The following is a 20,308-nucleotide window of genomic DNA, read 5'->3' on the forward strand; positions in this document are numbered from 1 at the left end:
CGTTTACTTATCAGTTAGCTTAACAACCTTGGGGGACTTTTATTAAATTTTGATTGGTTGGTTCAGTAAGTTGTATGTACTTGTATTCCACACAAGGGGTAATTTTATGTATCATCATTGGGGATGTACAGTAATTTATAGGCCATTGTCTTATCCCTTTATATCCCTGCTTATATTCACATCCTGTTATCCATAAAAGTATTTTGTTTACATTAGATTTCATTTGTTTTTTTGTCGACAAAATGGCATTTAAAAGGGTTGGCTATTGATGACTTATTATTGGCATGGTAAGGGGAGAAACTCACTCATCCACGTGACGTTATAAAAATGAGGGATGAGGAGAGGAGGAGTTGGAAAAGAAACCCCCCCAAAAAGAGATGGATAATCCCTAATTTTTATGTCAGACACTTTTACCATCTTCTTTATTTTGATTATGAAAAGGGTAATTTTGTTCAACATAATTGCGGAGTTGTACAATAATTTGTCGCCCACTGTCTTTTCCCTAAAATTCCTTGGATAAAACATAACTTAAATTAGGTAATTGTCTGTATATACATATATACTATAGATCTGTTATATAACGTCAATTAAACGCTTTACAAAAGTCAAAGTGTCGATAATAATATATAATTCATATTTATAATTAGTTTACAGATTTCAATAGGTTACTTGACCAAGCTTTTTAGAAAAGAACAGCCTAAATAAACTCAGGGATTTTTTTTGGATAAAGTCCCTTTCGTGGCAATGCCTCTTAAGGGGCGTTTATTCGTATTTTCACAATAGCTTTTGATAGTTTTATTTTAAAGTTAGTATGTTTTTCAACCTGCTTTTGATAGGTCATTTTAGGTTAAGTTGGGTTAGGTAATTGCTTCGCAGAGTTAGGTATTTAGCCCCGCAGGGTTAGAGCCACCCACAGGAGCTAGAAATAGTAGAAAAGCTACTGTGAAAAAACGACGAAACACCAATTAAGAGTTTTTGCTACTAAAGAGGCTATTCCCAAAATTTTAGGCTATGTAGTAATTAAGTAGCGTAGTTACTCTATGACTAACGTCTGTGTACGTCCAAACAACACTTTTTAATACTAAGTCCTACTTAATTGAAAATTACTTCTATATCTTTCTTGTTTACAATGTACACCGCTCTCTAAGTGTTCCCTGCAAACGATTAAACCAGTCATACTAAATATATCTTAAAATTAATTCATATAAAATTTCTCTTTATAGTTTATTGTTCTATTTTTTTAATTTTAGACACAATTGAATACTAGATAGGCTAAACTTTTTTTTAACATTTTTCCTTTTTCGGGTTAATTTCTTCTATTTATATTTGCTTTACGATATAATTAGATTTCCAGCAAAAAATAGTCTTAATACTAGTAATGGGATTAATATACCAGCTAAGAAGTATTACAAAAATATTTAATAAAAGTTTCTTAAGAAAATTTTTAAATATTTTTACTTTTCCTTAAATAATAATCATCATAATAATGAATATTTTTTTGTATTTGTTTTCTATGCATCAATTTATTTATTTTGAATGAATTAAAATAATTAAGAGAAAATGCTATTGTTTTAAAATGTACATATTGTAGCGAAGGATCTCGCTAACCGCTGAACCGATAGGGTTATCCTTTACAGGGTAGCTTCTCATAGGTCTCGGGAAGGTTTATAACTATTTTTGGGGAGTGTATCACCACCCTCCCAAGAGAAATTACAATAAAATCGAAAAAATTGAAATATTTCCGCCGCATAGTGTTGTTGTTGTTGTTAGCCATCAGGAGCTAGATTCTTCATACAATATATCAAGGAATTCTGCACATTTTTTAGGCTTCGTCCATAGATTGATGGGGGTTAACCTAGTAGGTTTCGTCGGGCAGTTAAAAACATGTACAGTGGTGTGGTCCTCGAGGTTACAATCTGTACATTTGGGGTCAATTCTCTGGTCAATTCTGGCTAAATATGATTGTAGGAATGGGCTGTACCCTGATCTTAGCTGAGCTAATTTGCTTCTTGTCATTCTAGGCAGTCCTTTTTCTTCCTTTACAGCCGCATAGTGTCGCTAGCGTAGTCGCGCTGCGTAGAGACATGAATTTAACAGCTGATAACATAGACAAATTATTTCTCAAATTAGATATTTAAAATAAAAAAAAACGTTTAAATGCCACATTGGCGTTTTCTCAGATTGCACAAATATTTTTACCAAAATGAAGCCGAACAATTAGATTTTTACAACAAAAAATTAATAAAACTTTTAAAGGCAGAATTTTGTTACTTATTTGTCTATGTACTTTTTTTGAACTGCTGTACATTCTCAATATAATGGGTCCCTGTCATACAGATATTTTCCCTTTTATTTTTTAGCTAAACTAATACTGTAAGCTGTTGTACTGTTTTTTTCTTCTCTTCATATAGTTGGGTAAAAAATAGATTATTGATTGTTACTTTTCAAGATTTGTACAGCTTATGTGATCAAGGGGGGGGGGGAGAGATAAAAAGCCTAAAACATTTACACATACAAGATTTTAGTTTAAGAATAAAATAGCTTAAAACCATGCAAGTACCTATTGAGATCTATGTCGATTAAGTGGTAAGCAAGATCTTAGTTTACCAACAAAATAAACCTTACAACTTTTTATAGGATTGATGCATTTCTTACTAATAGAATAATAATGTACAAAATCTAGAAATAAATGTAAGCTGCTGTGAAAATTGAGGTTGGCAGCAATATGGATTATATATGTTTAGTATAATTAGAATATCTTTTAGTTACTACAGATTTTTCCTTTTTAGTTTTTTTTTGGTGGGTTTACAGTGTACATCTGTACATTATTGTATACTTTTCCCCTTTTATTTATTGAATAAGCAGAATTAGTTTTGTTTTCTAGATTAAAAACTTTTGAGAGAAAAAGTTGACATGAGCAAATAAAGAATAAAAATACTTTTCAAGTATGAGTTTTTTTTAGGTTATTGGTAAATTGAAAAAATATGCAATTGAATAACATTGCAAATTATGTTTCAAAAACATGTAGAGCAAAATATTTTTTTAAAAAATATAATAAAAATAGCAATATTCATTTCCAAGAAAATTGGAATGAAAAGCATTATAACTTCAGTTACCAAATTCTTGGCTATTTTTGTTGTAGACAGATTTCTGAGTTGTACATATGTAATTACATGAAAAGATATTTGAATTAATACTTCCTATTGACCATATTTATCAAAATTGTATTAAGACTCCTAATTTGTTAACTGGATTGCTTGCATAAACTAAGTCAGCTGTTTGTTGAAGGTTTATACATTTGTATGAAGGCTCCTGATTGGTAAATTTACTTATATTTGAATCACTATTTGAATTAAGGCTACTGATTGGTCCTTACATAAGAAATATTTGAATTAAATCTTCTTATTGGTTCATATTTATTATTTTCAGACTCCTGATTGGCCAACCTGGATTGCCTGCATAACCTCAGTCTCCCACTTGTTGACTGTATTCAGCAGCTCTGTTAATTTCTACATCTACTGTTTCAAACATGGAAGTATTTAAACTTGTAAAAATCAATAAATGCTGTAGGTTAAAGTTTTATTGGTTATGAAAACCAGCATCTAGCCAGATATTAAAACTCTAAAGTTCCATGTTAGTCAGAATTGAGTTGCCTACTTTTTTCAGTAGGTTTTTATAACATATATCAAATCATATTTTCTATGTGCTAATATTAGATCAAAATTTAATGTCATTGCACAAATGAATTCATGCCCACAGTTAAATTAAACATAACTTTATCTATTTTTAAGTAGTTTTTTTCTGATAATACTTTTCTGTAGCTAACAAAAATATTAATCACTTGGAGTTATTAAAATTTTTTAATAAATCCCAATCCTCTGATTAGTTTTAAGAGCACTACTTCATTTTAATAAAAAATTGATTAAATTCTTTTTAAAAAAAGATTCCACAGATTTCTTAATAAAGAAAAGTAATTAAACTTATTTTAGACAAGCTTCAGAAATGAACTAAGGAATTGGGTAAGAAATAGATAAATATTAAAGTCTGGAAATTGAATGTTTAATGTTTTTTTTTTTGTAAAATACACAGTACAAATTTACCATACAAAATTCTTGTTTGATTGGAGTTTAAATGTGCAGAAAATATGTAACAAAATTTGTGCTTTATGACATTTGGGTATTTAAATAAAGTAGTAAGGTTTTTTTAGGTTGAATTAATTGGGTTGGTTAAGTTTTGACTTTGAAGGAAGCTTTATTGGCCTTGTGGTGGATTTATGGTAAAAACCATACACCTCTTAACCCAAAAATTGATCCCCTAGAGGCTGGGGGCACTGCTTTTAAGTTTATCATAATTTCTTTGATGTTAGAGAAAGTTTTGCTTTCTGTGTGCATCTTGTAAAAATTTGATTATGTTATGTTTTTTTAAAATTTATTCATTGAAGTTATTTTAATTTTTTTTTTCAGAGGCACACCCCAATGCTGCGTGACCTCCAGCTTGAACAGGATGGACTTCACAACAGGCTGGCATCTCACACAGCTATACCTGACACACAGGAGTTCCATACTTATGCCCTGGATGCTGTAGATGTTTAATACCCCCAATATACTCCTGCATACAGATGCTCCTGGCACCTAGGAGTTCCATACATACATCCTGAATGATTAATACATCTGCTATACTCCTACATACAGATACTCCTGACACCTAGGAGTTCCATACATATATGATTAATACATCTGCCATACTTCTGCATACAGAAACTCCTGACAACTAGAAGTTCCACACATACTCCCTGGATGCTGTAGATGTTTAACACCCCTGATATACTCCTATACATACAGATACTCCTGACACCAAGGAGCTCCATATAAACACCCTGGTTGCTGTTGACGTTTAATACACCTGCTATAATCAGCTACATACAGATATTCCTGACACCTAAGAACTTACATCTGGTTACTGAAGATGTTTAATACACTTGCTATATTCCTATATACAGATACTCCTGGCACCAAGGAGTTCCATCCATTCATACATCCTGGGCACGCACAGGGACAAGGGAAGTTCTTTCTGATCAACAATTCTATTAAAATCACGCAACTAATTCACGAAACCTTTAAAAGTTTTGAATGTTTGGGATGATTCAACTATTATAAAAAGGGGTTTATAGTAAAGTAGATAAGAGTTTAAATTCGCTAAATCTCATCACTAAACCTCACTATTAGATAAGAAATTAGCAGACCGTTTTTCAAAACAAACAAAAGAATTCTTACCAAACAATTCAAAAGTAGGGAGATTAAAAAAATATTTTTAATTACTTCGTAAAATTTAAATCTTTAATTTTTTTTTTTTCCATAATATTTGTAACTGATTAAAGACAAAAAACAAAAAATTTTAATAAATTTTTACTTTGATGCATTTTCAAACACTTTTATTAACCCCTTAAAACAAGTTAAGACAAAAGTTTCATATTGATTCAATGATTAAAATACATCTTACTTTAAAGCTCAAAAATAAAATTCATTGTTCATTACTTATTAAAACAAGGATGACAACATTCATAAGCGAAGCGCTGAAATTGAAGGACAAACATACATTAAATCTAGTAGAGTGTCAGAACTGAATAAACTGAATATTAATGCATATGTCTACAAAATTGTGAGTAAATTTGTTGCAAAACTGATTAAATACATGTTACTGTTTAAGGACATAATGACGTTTTTAGGACTTTATTATAGAGATGCTTCGCTTATAACACTTTCCCTTGTTGTAATAGGAATCAGTATTCAAAAAATCTGATGACTAGGATAATTTTAACATACAAAAATTTGTTGTAAAAAAAGTAAAAAATAAGCCTGTTTTAAATGAACGAATGAACTTTCTGGTAACGATTATAGAGTTGCTGCGCTTTCTAAGTGGTACCTAACAGCTATAGGAATTAGCATGTAAAGTTTGAATTGATAGGACAATTCTAACCTTTTTAAATTAACGGAAACAGCTAACTGTAATGGAAAGACGTACGGACTTACGGACCGACCATAATTATAGAAAAGCTTCGCTTTTAAAAAATAAATAAACATAAAATACTAAATTCTATTTGACGAACACCTTAATAACAAATAAGCATAAAAAGTATATATATTGGTGCCTTACCACAAAGTTGCCTATTAAGCACTGATCCCCCTCCTTATTAAGATTATATCTTTTGGTTTCCTTAATGCTATACCAAAAGGACCCCCGCCCCTTTGATCGTTTACAATTTGTTTTAAGTTAATGGTGGGGAAAGGGGGGATTCTGTGCTCTACAAGGCACTTTGGGGAAAATTACCCATTTTTAAATTCTGTAATAAGTTTGTAAATTGTTAATATTCGAGAAGATTAGTTGTTTTTATGTTCAATATTGCAGGACATGATAAATCATTTTATGATTTCAGGGAAGCTCCTTATTTACATTTCCTATTTCGACACTTCCCTCCAACTTGTTTCGCAATTAGAGGCAAGATGTTGTCAAGAAATACCAAATTAAACCACAACATATATTATAAAATTTAGGATTTGGAAAAGAATAGTTATGTAGTTCAGAATTTTATTGATAGGTGCTGTAAAAACTTTTTTTATGTAAAATTTTTTGATGAGATAAATATCTAAACAATCTTAAATATTTTTGAAAATATTACAGCTATCCACTCTTTGGGATTTTCAATAAATTTTATTCACTATTAAAATTATAATTTACGAGTAGTCTATGATTTAGATAAAATATATCAAATATGTAAAAAGCATTATTCAACTCGTTCATCTCAAAACTGAACATGGAACTAATCTCTGACTATCATTTTTGCATGGCTTGTAGTAAAGTGAGCAAAAACTAATAAAATAATGCTTGAGATTCTTATCAAATTCTGCCAAAAGTTGCATAATCTCATCATCTAGTTTTAACTGGAAATCTATGAAATCAGCTCTAAAGCATTGTTTGCCAGAATAGCCTTCCCTTGTCCCTGGGCACGCAGTGCAGAGGTTTTGTCATGGTCTTTTCATTTCATTATAAAACAAAAAACACTTGGTTTTAATTTGAATATTCGGTAAATTGGAAAATTAAAATCAAGTACAAATTTTATAATAAAATTGTTTGTAAGCGTTACAATGAAAGTCTTTTTATCCAAACTTTTCTACCAATAATTATAATCTACAAAGGGGATGATTTTGTATATTGTGATGTTAATCTAACGCATATTTTAAATTCATGTTAATTTATGTATAGTTGTTATAAAGTGTTAGAATAATTCCTTTTTTTGTTCAATGCCTCTATTATTAGTGTAAAGAAGATTTTCCAAATCAAGGCTTATTTAAATTTATTTTTATTAAATTATTGATGAAAGCTCTGTAATGGAAAGTCCTCTTTGATATGTATGTGATAATCAATCAGTTAATTACATGTGTACCTGCTTAAAGCATAAAATTATATTAGTATCACCTTTACTTGAAATAAACTTTATGTACAAATATATAAATTTCTATGTATCAAACTTCATTTTTCAACCAAATTAATATTCTGATAGAGAAACTACTATATAAGTGACTGATATTCCGTCAGTTTGATTAAATATACGTCTCTGTTGTTAATATGACGACGAATTTCTTATAGGTGGCAAAACTACTCTATGTTCTAATTTCCATTAGTGTGAAGAAAAAAGAATCTAATTATCTCGGTCGCTAATCCAGATAGACAGCTCTTTTGTGTGTGTTTCTTTATTAATAACTCATTTGTACGTCTGTCTTTCATTACACCTATTTCTGTAAATCATGTTATATCTATGATCTTCCATTATTGATAGATTTATTTTTATTTTTTCTTACCTTAAGATTATTTACTTTTTCAAAAATAAATGTTGTGAAAGACGACTTTTAAAAATTAAATATTAGCGCGGCATTCAAAATACGTAAATAAACAAGGAATTCAACAAAATATAAATATGAAAAAAAACTAGATATAAAGGATGACATCATTAATTATAAGTGAAGCACAGAAATAAAACCATTTTTGTTTTAAAAAGTAAAGGCTTCACACTTTGCATCTAGGGACTTGTATTTAAATAAATATTGCCAAAAACAAGTACCTAGACTAGTATTATGTAAAATAAATTATCCTGAAACCATTGTGTCGGAGCCTTATAATTTTGTTGCGGCTCCGGTCCGGCTCCTACCTTAATATTAATATATCATTTTTTTTTCATTATTGAATTTGATAAAATAAAATAAATAATATAAAATATTTTGCTTTTATTTGATTAAAGCTATATAAAAGTAGAAGGATGTGTGTCTATTTTAGTAACAATAGTTTTTCAGTTTATTATATGGAAATAGACCGTTGCCTAATTATAATATTACTTTAAAATCATTTTTAGCTAATCCGGAGCCGTATTTAACGAAAAATACGGCTCCGGATCCGGCTCCACCAAAAATGTTGCTGCTCCCGGCTCCGAAACACTGCTGGAAACCATGCGAAATAGGTTTCAATCAAATGGAATTCTTAATGGGATTAGTGGTTAGCGAGACCTTTACGGACAGACAAAAACCTTATTACTTAATATAAATGATAGAATGAAAACAAGCTGAACAGAGGACGGCGAAAATAGTAGGCTTTTTAAGTGCTTGCTTTGATTTCTGATAAACTTTCTTTATACTTATTCAGTGGCGTGCGAACCGAAGGGGGCATTTGGGGCAATCGCCCCCCCCCCTAGCGACCAAAACGCCCCCCCCCCCTAAATGTTGAAAAATGCCCCGTTTCCCCCACCCCCCCTGGTAAACAAAAATGCCCCTTTTTGCCCCCTACCCTCCAAACTATCCCAGTTTCCAAAAGATCAAGAAATACTTCAAAAAAAAATTTTACAGTTACTATTTATTTAACCTTAACAAATTTTTAATTAGTGTAGAAATTAGGTTATCTCTTTTCGCTGAACGTAACAAACCAGGTAATAGGATAGTAAGTATTTATTTTGTATAATATAAACTTTTTACCAAAGAAATTTTGTACATCCCCAATGATGATACACAAAATTACCCCTTATTTGGATTACAATTAGTGGATGAAACGTATGGAAACTCAACTTAATTAACCAACCAATCAAAATTCCATTAAAGTCCCCAAAGTTGTTGAGCCAACGTATAAGAAAATGTTTATATGAAATATTGGGGACTAGTGTAATAAATAGCCTAAAAACATCTCCCTCCCTGCATATTTGAAGAAAAAAATTTATTAAATTATCCTCTGTACTTTTTTTTTCGTAGATGCTTTCTAGCTCCCATCCCTTCAGTCATTGCAGGATTGGGAGAAGGGATGGGGGAGAAGAGATGGGGGGGGGAAGGATGGGGGGGGAAGAGATGGGGGAAAAAATAGGAAATAGGGATGGGAGAAGGGATGGGGAAGAAGGGATAAGGACTAAAAGGCCTATAATCAAATAATCCCACCCCTTAAAACGCCCTTATTTAAAATTAGTATACATAATCAAAATGCCCCCCCCCTAATGGAAAGTGCCCCCCGGGGGCACTTTGATTTAGGGGGGGGGGGGCAAAATTTTGCAAAATCTTCAAAATGCCCCCCCCCCTAGACAAAGTGCTTCGCACGCCACTGTACTTATTTTACGGCTGTTGAAATTAATTTATGTACATCCTATATATTAAAGTAATATGATGTCTGTCTGCCTAAGATCTAAACGCAAATTAAATTATCCTACTATAAAAAGAATTAAATTGTTTCTGTGGTTAGTACGAGATCTTTAGTAATAGTCATCATAACTACAGACATACTTTATACTATACTAGCGGCTTCGCCCCTAGCCTCTAGGGGCTTTGCCCCAAGAGGTTTGATCAAACCAATTTTTCTTATTATAGATTTAAAAGAAAAATTTGTAAAAAAATTTTCTTGGGGGGGGGGATTTCATTTTTTTGGGGGGTTGGGAGTGTCCCACCCCCAAAAAAATAGTTATAAACATTCCCGGGACCTATGAGTAAAGGAGAACCCGATCAGTTCAGCGGTAAGCGAGATCCTTCGCTACAAACAAACAAACAGATAGACATCATTCTACTTTGTATTATAGATACTCTTACAGTATGATAAGCAGAGAGCTCCAGGGACATCGTATTTTAAATTATACTGTTACATTAAGTTTTAAAAATAATATCTCTAATTTCTAGATCCAAAAACTTTAGAGACTTGATTTATAATGGTTCAAGCTAGCATGTCCAAAATTTTGAACTATAATTTTAATTTACAAAATGTGTAATTTGGTTTTTCATAATTTGGGATGAATGAACATAAAAAAAATTTCCCATTTCCCCCCACCCCCCGAAAACGAATTACCCCCCCCCCCAAAAAAAAAAAAGCTTGGACGCCCCTGTGTGTATGCATAGTTAGGCTTCATGTCTGTCTATAAGCTACTGATATCTCATAACCAGCTTCAGTAAACAATTACAGTTCTTATTAAACTGTTTTTAACCTATTTTTTTATCATATATCAAAAATATACTATGACACCAGTAGAATCAGACTGCAGAGCCCAAATTTGAATTAAGTCCCCAATAAACTTTTTTGGGGGGATTTAAAAATCAATTTTATATGTTGCTGTGATCGTTTTGATGAAAGCAAAAGCATTTTTTAGTTTGGGGTTAAATTGTTTCTTACAGAACAATTTGATGTGATTCAGATTATATCAATACAATAATAAAAACTCTACTCTGTTCGATGCAAATAATTTTTTTCTAAAACAATAATTTATGTAGAAGAAATTTAACATTAAAATAAAACATATTATTCTGAAGTCTGAACCAATTAGAAGTCTCGTTTCATTTCAGTTTTTTACAATTCAAAAAAGAGTGTTTTCACAAAGTGACTTATTTCCAATGTAGTTAAATAATTTTTATTTAATTAAAATGAAAAGAATTAAAACTATACACATAAAAGATACATGCTTTTTAAAAATATTTAAAAAAATAAGTTTGAATAATCTTATATTTTATCATATTTGTTATATGTGACAAAAAAAACTGTTGTATTGCGTAAACGTTTGTTGTCATCTTTCACTATTTAACCCTTTACAGCCAATTTTTTTGTGTTTTAAATAAGTGATGGAAAACAAGCACGATAAAGTTAATTCATTGATATATTGTAAAGAATTAAGTTTTTAATGAATTAATTTAGATGAAATCAAAGGCCTAATTTTACTCTATACCAGAATACTATATATATGAAGCAAAACACTCTAAAAGCTACGAATTTTACCCAAATAAAAAAATACCTTTTGCTCTGATCAAAAAAGACCACAGCAACAGTAAAATTAATTTTTAAATCCCCTCAAAAAAGTTTATTGGGGACTTAATTCAAATTTAGGCTCTGCAGTTTAATTCTACTGGTGTCATAGTATATTTTTGATATATGTTTTAAAAATAGGTTAAAAACAGTTTAAACATATTTATAGGCATATTATAGTCTGGAGAGAGACTTTCTAGAAACAAAGCTCTATAAAGTACAATAAAGTTACAATAACACCTACTCATGTTATGTAAGCCAAATAATTTTTTTTTATTTCAGAAAACCATCCCTCTAAAAATGTCTGAAGTTGGTACTCTATGTCCAAATAGCTTTCAATGGAAAATCCCAAACTTCTTGAATTTGAATGTAAATCAAGGAGCATTTATTACATCTCCTCCATTCACTCTGATTAGCAAAGAGGGAATACAGAAAACGTTTTATTTGAGTCTGTATCCAAAGGGAAATAGAGAGCCAAGTTGGGTTGGATTATACCTTTCCCCTGTTGATAGCCTAAAATCATGTACAGTTTCATGGAACATGAGCATTCTAGATAAAGATGAAAAGCAGTTCATTAATGTGACAGCAAAAAATCGTATTTTCAGTGAATGTTCTGGTTGGGGCTTTAAAAAGTTTATTGAAATCCAGACATTAAAATCACAAGAAGAGACTATTTTACCAGATGGAACTCTGACAGTTTTCTTTGAATCAGAAGGTGTTAAAGATAAATCTAAAGATCCTACCATGTGCCTAATCGATGACCTCGAAAAATTTTCATTTAATGACGAGTTCTCTGACATTGAAATACATTGCAAAGATATCAAGATAAAAGCCCACAAAGTTATACTAGGATCTAGATCTTCTGTATTCAAAGCTATGTTTACCAATTCCTGCAAAGAAAGCCAGACAGGATGCGTCAACATTGACAACATGGAACCTGAAGTACTGAAGGATCTTATTACTTTCATATACAGTGGCAAATTAAAGAAACTGGAAGATAATGCTGCTGATTTGTTTGTTGCAGCACACATGTACATGATAGAGAGTTTAACAGGTTGGATTTATGTCTTTATTTGGGTGGGGGTCGACAATATTTTTAAAAGCAACTGTAGACCAACAAAAGTTTTATCTTGGGGTTTAATTGCTCCATTTATCTTTAGTGGTTTCTGAAAAACACCCAATAATATTAACCACCTTCTCCAGATTTTTTTGGGGGGGAGGGGAAGCAATATTTCTGGCCCTATAGAAACTTTAATCCAAAATTAGCTCACTCCAGCACTAAGGGTTCTCGAGTAGCCCCCCCCCCCCTGCGTATTGTTTCATTCTTGTGCACATCCTCCTTTTCAGTAGTATAGATTAAATAAGCTTTCAAAACAGTTCCTCCAAAAAAACATCCTGTATAAAGTTTATAAATTACATCTTATTGTTGGATTTATTTTAGATATGTGCACTACCTTCATGATGAACAATCTTACCAATGAGAGTGCCTTATCCTACTTGAATTTGGCTGACAGATATAACTGTAAGATCCTGAAGGAAGAAGCTATGGACTACATAGTTCAAAATATCGCTGATTTTACGGAAAGACCTGAGCTAAAGAATGTCTCCCAGGATCTTGTAATAGAAATTATGAAGGGAGTTGTTAAACAAAATAACATTTAGTGCTTTTGTTGTGCCTGACATTGTTATTTGCCATTGATATTTTGTTTATTTGATATATATTTTTTATATGTACATTTAAATACCATATAACTTGCATTTAAACAATCATGTTCAAATAGTACAAAATTATACCTAGTGGATTCACTGTAAAAAAGAAATGATTTGATTATACCTAGGAAATAATTCAAAAAAACTATTTTATGTTTTATATTACCTAATTTAAATAGAAGGCATTGGAGGAAAGAGTAAAAGCAATTTTTAAAAGTTAAGCATAGAGACAAAAAGTATTATTTTTATTTTCAATTTTCTACTAAAAAAGCATTTCTTGGCAATGTACTCTACAGACGCCCTATTTTAGCATAAATTGCAATCTTGTTATAAAAATTGACTTATCTACCTGTAAATCTTGCATTTTACTTTATTTTTTTTCAGAAAAGTAAAAATTATGCTAGAAATTTATTCTTGTTATTGAAATCATTTCCCCCAAAGAATCAAAATTGATTTTAAAAAAGAATATTTTGTTATATAAATAAATTGATGTGATAAAAAAGACGAAAAAACATTTTCAATGCCTAGACAATCACTTGGACAGATTTTGTAAGTTTGGAGGAAAATTGGAAACTGATTGTGTAGGTGGTGGTGGCTTTTCCAAAACTTTTCCAAGGAATAGCTCATATCTAAAAGGAAACAAGGATGGCAATATCCGTAAGTAGCAAAGACCTAAGAAATAATAGATTAAGAAATGGTAAAGTGAGTTATTGAGCAGATGTTATTTTTAAAAAAAAACTGTCTCTTAAATAAAAGCTGATAAAATCAAATTTCCCCTATTAGGTTACTGATGGACGTAAGGACAAATTGAATTATAAAAAGTAGCTTCGTTTTTCTAAATGGAACTAAGAAATTTTGGAACTTGTGATTGCACCTGAAATAAAATTAAAACCATATTATATCAACATGATTATCATTATTATTATTATTATATTTCAGATAAATAGGTATTTAATTTATAAAATGGAGGCAGAAGAGTCTAAATATAATGCGCAAGTTGAATGTCAAATATGTTCAAAAGTTATAACAAACAAATATAATCTGAAGTTGCACATGAGAACCCACTCTGATGAGAGACCATTTTCATGTGAAGTGTGCCCAAAAACATTTAAAACCAAACAGTACTTATCACTGCACATGAGACTACATACAGGAGATGAAAGATTTACATGTGAAATATGTAGCAGAACATGTGTCAATCAGCCAGCACTGATAAAACACATGAGACTTCACACTGGAGAGAAACCATTTTCATGTAGCATGTGTGAAATGACATTTATTGATAAACCTAAAAAGGATAAACATGAAAAGGCTCACTTAGGAGAATTAATCTCTTGTCATGTTTGTGGCATGTCATTTGCAACCAGAGAGGATTATTGTCAACACAAAAAAATTCATAAAGAAGATCCTAAACCATTTCAATGTGACGAATGTGAAGCTTCTTTCTTCAAGCGTAAAAGTTTAAATGCACACAAAAAGACTCATACAGGCGTCAAGCCATATTCATGTGAAATATGTGCTGTAGCATTTTTCAGAAATACTGATTTGAACACACACAAAAAGTCAGGTTCCCACAACAAGCTGGTAGCCCTTAGAGTCGCACTTCCAGACATGGATCTGGACCAGTTTTTAGAATATGTTCAATCCCTAACTGTATCCTGTGATATATGTGGCAAATCAGGCTTTTCAAAAAACACTATAGGCAACCACAAAAAGGTTCACATTACTGGTAAACAACTTGAATGTGGTTTGTGTGATAAAGTATTTGCAAACCAACGATCATTGAGAAATCACAAGAAATCAGCTGGTCATCTTGAGAAGCTGGCTGCTACTGGCGGCGTAGAATCCAATGACGTAGAGACTGATAATAATGCTACAAATAAAGAAAAATTTAAAGAGGAAAGTTGTGAAGCTGATCCCCTATGTTTGAAAGAAGAAAATGATACTATAAAAGAACAAACAATTTCTCCTGTTGAGTGTAAAGTAGAGATTAAAGAAGAGATTAATGAATGATTTCTATAGTATGATGGGGAGAAATATTTTTCTTAATTTCATAGGTATTAACTTCTTTGTTACTAAATATTTGGAAGCTACTACAAAGGAAATTTTTTTCTCGTAGGGATTGGGGGAAAGAATATTTGCTTTCAAACATTAGCAATAGGAATTAGTTTACAAATTTTGTTATTAGGTATCATGTCCTTATTCAAACAACTCAGAATTCATTGATATTAATAAATAAAGTATATTGTTAAGTACCTATCTAGTTGAAAAAACATTTATCTTATTTTAATATCTACTTTAGTATAATTCAAATAAATAAATTTTGAAATATAGTTGACCTTTTTTAGTGCAGTGTAAAAAGTGTCATGTTTACTAAAGTTTTTCGGAATAGGGATGAAATTCAACCATGAGTTGGTATTGAGATATCATTCGGATTTTGAAATAAGCAGGGACATGGGAATAATATTCTGACAAATAATTCTAAAGGTAAATTTCCCCACAACCCCCTTCAGTTACATAAATAAACAAAAGATACTTCCAAATACTTTAAGGTTTCGTGATTTTTTTTGTAGAATTTATTGTTAGAATAGCTACCCCTGGAAATGAGATAAACGGACAATACAGAAATAAATCAATAAAATGGCAGCTGTTACACTTTAGTCCACTAATGAAAGAAACCTTACAGTAAGGTGAATACAAAAAGCAAGCGAAATAACTTCATCCACTAAACTTGAATATTTTATCCTGTTTTAAAGTAGTTAATTACGAAGACGATAAACTTTTAATTAATCCAATCACGTACCTAATCTTATCCAATGTAGATTTACTAAATGCGTCAGTTTTTTATCTTGCTATATTTTTGTTCTTTTTATAAAAAAAAGACAGTTTGTTGCTGCGCTTCTAACAGACAAAATAATCCTCGTTTGAATACTTACCAAAGATAATTTTCGAAAACTTTTATTTTTAAGATATTTACATTATATAAAATTAAAACAACTTTTACATAACAATAAAACTGATATAAAACGTGGATAAAAAGAAGCTCTAAAAATTTTGTAAGTTTAAGTAAAAACTACTACAAATATAAGTTTTAACAAATTAAATTTTTTCTGAAATTCTATACAACAAAAAAGTAATTTTGAGATTTGCTGATTAATATGTCTTTTAGATATAAAGTTTTTCTGTTATTTATTTAAAATCGGATTCTCCAGTTTTGACGAGGATCATGGCAGTTCTGCAGGGCAAGTATACACACATGTGATTCCGACGTCCATTGTAGCCCTAAAATAACATTTTTAACCAATGGCATTGTGGATGTGAGAGTTATCCGCGGATAAAAATATGACCTTTTTTACTTGACATTTTCTAAAACAAAACAAAAAAGATACTTTACAGCTCAATTAAAAACTGGTTTTCACCAGAGGAAACTTAAAATAAATTAAAATTAAAATTAAATCTGTAATATTGATAATTAAGAAGTAAAGTACTTATACGTATTCGTATCATTGATAATTTGATTGGGGAAAATTAAGGAGTATAAAGTTTTTCAACACTACGCATCATACTGATTATTGCAAAAGAACATTTTGAAACTACTACCTAGTAGCGCAGCAATATAAAGATTAAGTTGACTAACTCTTAGTGTTGGACAAACGTACATTAATATATTTATAGTTTTAAGTAGCTGCGCTACAAAAACTCCCAAACTGTTACCTCTGGGAAAGTGTGGGAAGCAATTGTAAGATCTCGTCTTCCATGTCCACCAAACTAAAAACATTTTGTGTCAGAAATCAAAAGCATTAAGATAATTCAGAACATTTTTAATACTAGCGACTATGCCCCTAGAGGCCATTAGGGGAACTTAAAAGAAAAAGGGGAAGAATAATTACACCCTTCACATTCCACCATTTTTAAAAAAAATTTAAGGTGTTTTTTTCATAAGCGCTTTCTCTTAAGATGGTGGCTGTACCTTCCCCAAAACTAGATATAAACTTCTCCGGACCTCAAGAAGTTTCACTTTAAAGAAGAACCATATCGGTCCAGCGCGGCGGTAGTTAGATCCTTCCTTATATTCGAGTTATAGAGTAGCTTTTCACCACAAAAGTATTCTTTTGTGATGTTTTTACCTTTTTGTCATCTGTATCCAATTTGATTTCATACTTTCCACTCACCTCAACACCAATCTAAAAATTAAATTCAAAGTCAGCATATACTTCTTTATGTCCATTTTTTTAAAAATTTTTATAACAAATCTTTTATGTAAGTAAATTCGGAAGGGAAAGGACATTTAGCCTGCAAAAGGTTATAAACTCGTTCTCCCATAAGTTTGAAAGGAAATATTAATTATTGATAAGGTTGTCAAGTCCATAATTTTAATATACTTAAAGGGTAATTTTGTTAATTATGATCGAGGAGTACATATATTTAACATTGATTGTCATTAAAATGTTAATTTGAAGAACTCAAAACTAACTTTAAATCTGACAAAAACCCGCGATCGTGGCTCATCACGTAGCGCATCCGCTCGTCGCCGGGGAGGTGATAGGTTCGAATTTTGGGCCGAGACCGCGTCATAACTAATGACGTTAATAGTGGTTTCTACTGCTGCTATGTCAGGTGCGCGACATAAATTAGTAAGAGTAGGGGGAATGCCTTGGCCCATAACCAGGCGCAACTAATTTCCATGAACAGTTTTTCAGACAAAGGTCGTGCAATCAAATGGTTGGTTGTCTGATTGATGTTACTTAGAGTGTTAGAGTATTGCAACCCATTACACGCGGATGATGCTCTAGATTCTCTAGATGTTAACTTAAATCGAAGGAGAATCCCGCCCTTACGAGGTAATGGTAACTAAAATCTGACAACTAGCGGATGCGCTCCACTTGGACAACAGTATTTTGTTACCTTATAATCTGAGAAAGATTTAGTGCAATGGAAGTTGAAGCAGAAAACGGCTCCAGCTCGTTCAAACACAATAATCTGAAGAAAATAAACATTTTTAGACAAAGAGAGATAGTCATGCACCAGCTACTAGATTAAGAACATCTGAAAAGTGTCTTGCTTATGATGCAGAAATGTTTTTTTTTAATAAGTCATTATGTGACTTTTTATCTTTAAAATGTTAGTAAAGAAACTAACAACAATTTGTTTCCATTTGATATTTTTAAGGTCCAAGTGTTGCTTGACATGTTTTATAATTCTTCAAATTGATCTCTTACACCTACAACTTTTCTTTTATTGCGGATAACTGTCTATAAAACCATTTTATACACATAAATTTTAACCTTATCGCCTTCATGTTTTGTGGACACGTATCCTGGATCCGCGGCCAGCCAACCAATACTATCCTCCAGATTATTCATGGCTGCATCAAAGCCATTCAAAAACTTGTACCTGAATAAAGTTTATGTTATTCAAAATATATTTTTTTTGTAGCGGATCCACTCTATAATTTACTTTAATTAGACGTCCACGTTTCAGTTTTTAACTCTAGATATATTTTTTGGCGGATTTTAAGACAGACTGCAGATTTTATAGGAAAGATAACAATATCCAGTGTACAAATTTCTTGGTTCATTGTTGACGCTACAGGTTTTAGAGATTTTGTTTATTTTTGTAAGATTACTGAACATCAGCCATAACACTTTGTTCGTTAGTCCACCCATGATTTTTTTGACTGATACTCTGATACTGATATTGTCATCCTTGTTATTTTTTTTGCTATGCCCCAAGTAATTTTGCTGGATAGCAGTCTTCTGCGAAAGCCCAACGTTCAAGCACACTATACATACACGCTCATAAAAGCTAATTATGATTTATTTACCTTAGATTCTCATCATCTACCAAATTGAATTGTCTTCTGGCATAATGATAAGACTCATTGTTTCCCTCTCTAAAAAAATATCATTACATCATCATAGGTAACATTTATAATTGAATTATTTATATACTAGCGGCTTTGCTCCAAGAGATTTGATCAACATATTTTTGTGTTATTTAGATTTAAAAAGAAAAGTAAAAAAAAAATTTGGGGGAATGGGAAATTTTTGTTTAGTCTACACCGTGTTCCAGAAAAGCCAAAAAATGACAAAAAATCATAGAGAGTGTATATTTAAAAATTTAGATGAAATTTTATCTAAATAGCAATAAGTATCCATATATCTTTCAATATAAAAGTGAAATCTTAAATATCTCCGTCCTGGTTGGCACAGGATGCCAGCAAACCTGGCAGGGTCATACAGGTAAAGAGCAAAAATATTTTGTTTGCCTTAAATTAGGCATTTTAAGTTACCAGATACTAAAATATCCTATACTAGTACATACCATATGAAATTTAAGTGTTTAAGTCAATTTCAGGGTCCAGGTATGATCCTGCAGGTCCTGATCCCTCAGAAATCTTTAAACAAATCTTGAGACTGCAATTTTTGACCTATAGACTTCAAATTTGAAACATAAGCTTTTCTAACAAGTATGTATGACCTACTGAAATTATATGAAAATCTGCCGCCGTTTTCCCGCCGATCGCCACCGCCGAAATTTATATTTTGAGATTTCTAATCTAAAGTCCTATTTCTTATTTATTTTCTGTGTGTATAAGTAGGGAGGGAGGGGACAATGGGCTATTTATTATAATAGTCCCCAAATTCACAAAATAGCGTTTTCTTATTTGTAGGGATAACAATTTGTGGGACTTTTATTGAATTTTGAGTTGGTTTATTAGTTCAAACATTTCAATCACTAATTGTAATTTATAGAAGGGGCAATTTTGTGTATTAGCATTGGGAATGTACATTAATTTCTCGGCCATTGTCTAATCCCTATAAATCTCTGATATGTAATACTTTCATTTTATTTTCAATTTACTTGAAAGGAAGCATTTTCTATCTTAAACAATACAAATTTTACTTGTCTTTTTTTACTAAGTATGAAAGCACCTTTGGAAAAAGGTTGCTTAATATAAGTGTGAAGGGAGTAAATAATGCTAACGAATTAAATAAGAATATATATTTGAACTAGGAAACCACATAAAATTTTTTAAACTTCTAGCTTTAATGGGTTCAGATGTGGATATAAGTGGGGCGTTCCCCCCCCCCCCCCCCCCATTAAAAAGGTAAAATGGTTCAGATAAGAGCCTAGACATTTAGGAATAATCTTTTTAAAAAACTTTTCTTTACTTTTAGTTTAATTGAATATGTGTTGCAAATAAGTAGAAAAATAAATTACTTTTATATCTTAAAAAATTGTTATTTTTTGATAGACCCAGTATCTTTGGGGCCTAAAAAAACAAACTTCG

General features: G+C 31.3%; 3 protein-coding genes across 3 annotated transcripts in view; 2 read left to right on the forward strand and 1 right to left on the reverse strand.

Moving 5' to 3' along the window:
- LOC145323141 (FMRFamide receptor-like) overlaps window positions 1-3,547 on the forward strand; it is a 54,932-nt gene extending 51,385 nt beyond the window's left edge. Inside the window, exon 11 of the mRNA XM_080165531.1 lies at window positions 3,430-3,547. Coding sequence (XP_080021657.1) covers window positions 3,430-3,543 — 114 coding nt within the window. The 3' untranslated portion in view covers window positions 3,544-3,547. The remainder of the gene's footprint in view (window positions 1-3,429) is intronic.
- Window positions 3,548-11,590: 8,043 nt separating this feature from the next.
- Window positions 11,591-13,958, forward strand: LOC145322859 (speckle-type POZ protein-like). Its single transcript, XM_080165183.1, has 2 exons — window positions 11,591-12,358; window positions 12,746-13,958. Exons 1-2 carry the CDS (start codon window positions 11,605-11,607, stop codon window positions 12,964-12,966), a joined length of 975 nt encoding a protein of 324 aa, XP_080021309.1. The 5' UTR covers window positions 11,591-11,604; the 3' UTR covers window positions 12,967-13,958.
- A 2,000-nt stretch (window positions 13,959-15,958) lies between these two features.
- AGBE (1,4-alpha-glucan-branching enzyme) overlaps window positions 15,959-20,308 on the reverse strand; it is a 102,967-nt gene continuing 98,617 nt past the window's right edge. The window contains exons 21-26 of the mRNA XM_080165205.1: window positions 18,839-18,907; window positions 18,300-18,408; window positions 17,920-17,994; window positions 17,142-17,198; window positions 16,729-16,782; window positions 15,959-16,296 (exon numbers count right to left, since the gene is read on the reverse strand). Coding sequence (XP_080021331.1) covers window positions 16,204-16,296; window positions 16,729-16,782; window positions 17,142-17,198; window positions 17,920-17,994; window positions 18,300-18,408; window positions 18,839-18,907 — 457 coding nt within the window. The 3' untranslated portion in view covers window positions 15,959-16,203. The remainder of the gene's footprint in view (window positions 16,297-16,728; window positions 16,783-17,141; window positions 17,199-17,919; window positions 17,995-18,299; window positions 18,409-18,838; window positions 18,908-20,308) is intronic.

The sequence above is a fragment of the Acartia tonsa genome, chromosome 6, assembly GCF_053477335.1.
Source record: "Acartia tonsa isolate MP-2025a chromosome 6, ASM5347733v1, whole genome shotgun sequence".
In the NCBI taxonomy this organism is placed as follows: domain Eukaryota; kingdom Metazoa; phylum Arthropoda; class Copepoda; order Calanoida; family Acartiidae; genus Acartia; species Acartia tonsa.

Bases quoted from the DNA above. Each gene is read 5' to 3' on its own strand.
- LOC145322859 (XM_080165183.1), top strand. From the start codon at position 11,605: ATGTCTGAAGTTGGTACTCTATGTCCAAATAGCTTTCAATGGAAAATC. The intron at 12,359-12,745 runs GTTGGATTTATG...GATTTATTTTAG, and splicing joins CATGATAGAGAGTTTAACAG to ATATGTGCACTACCTTCATG.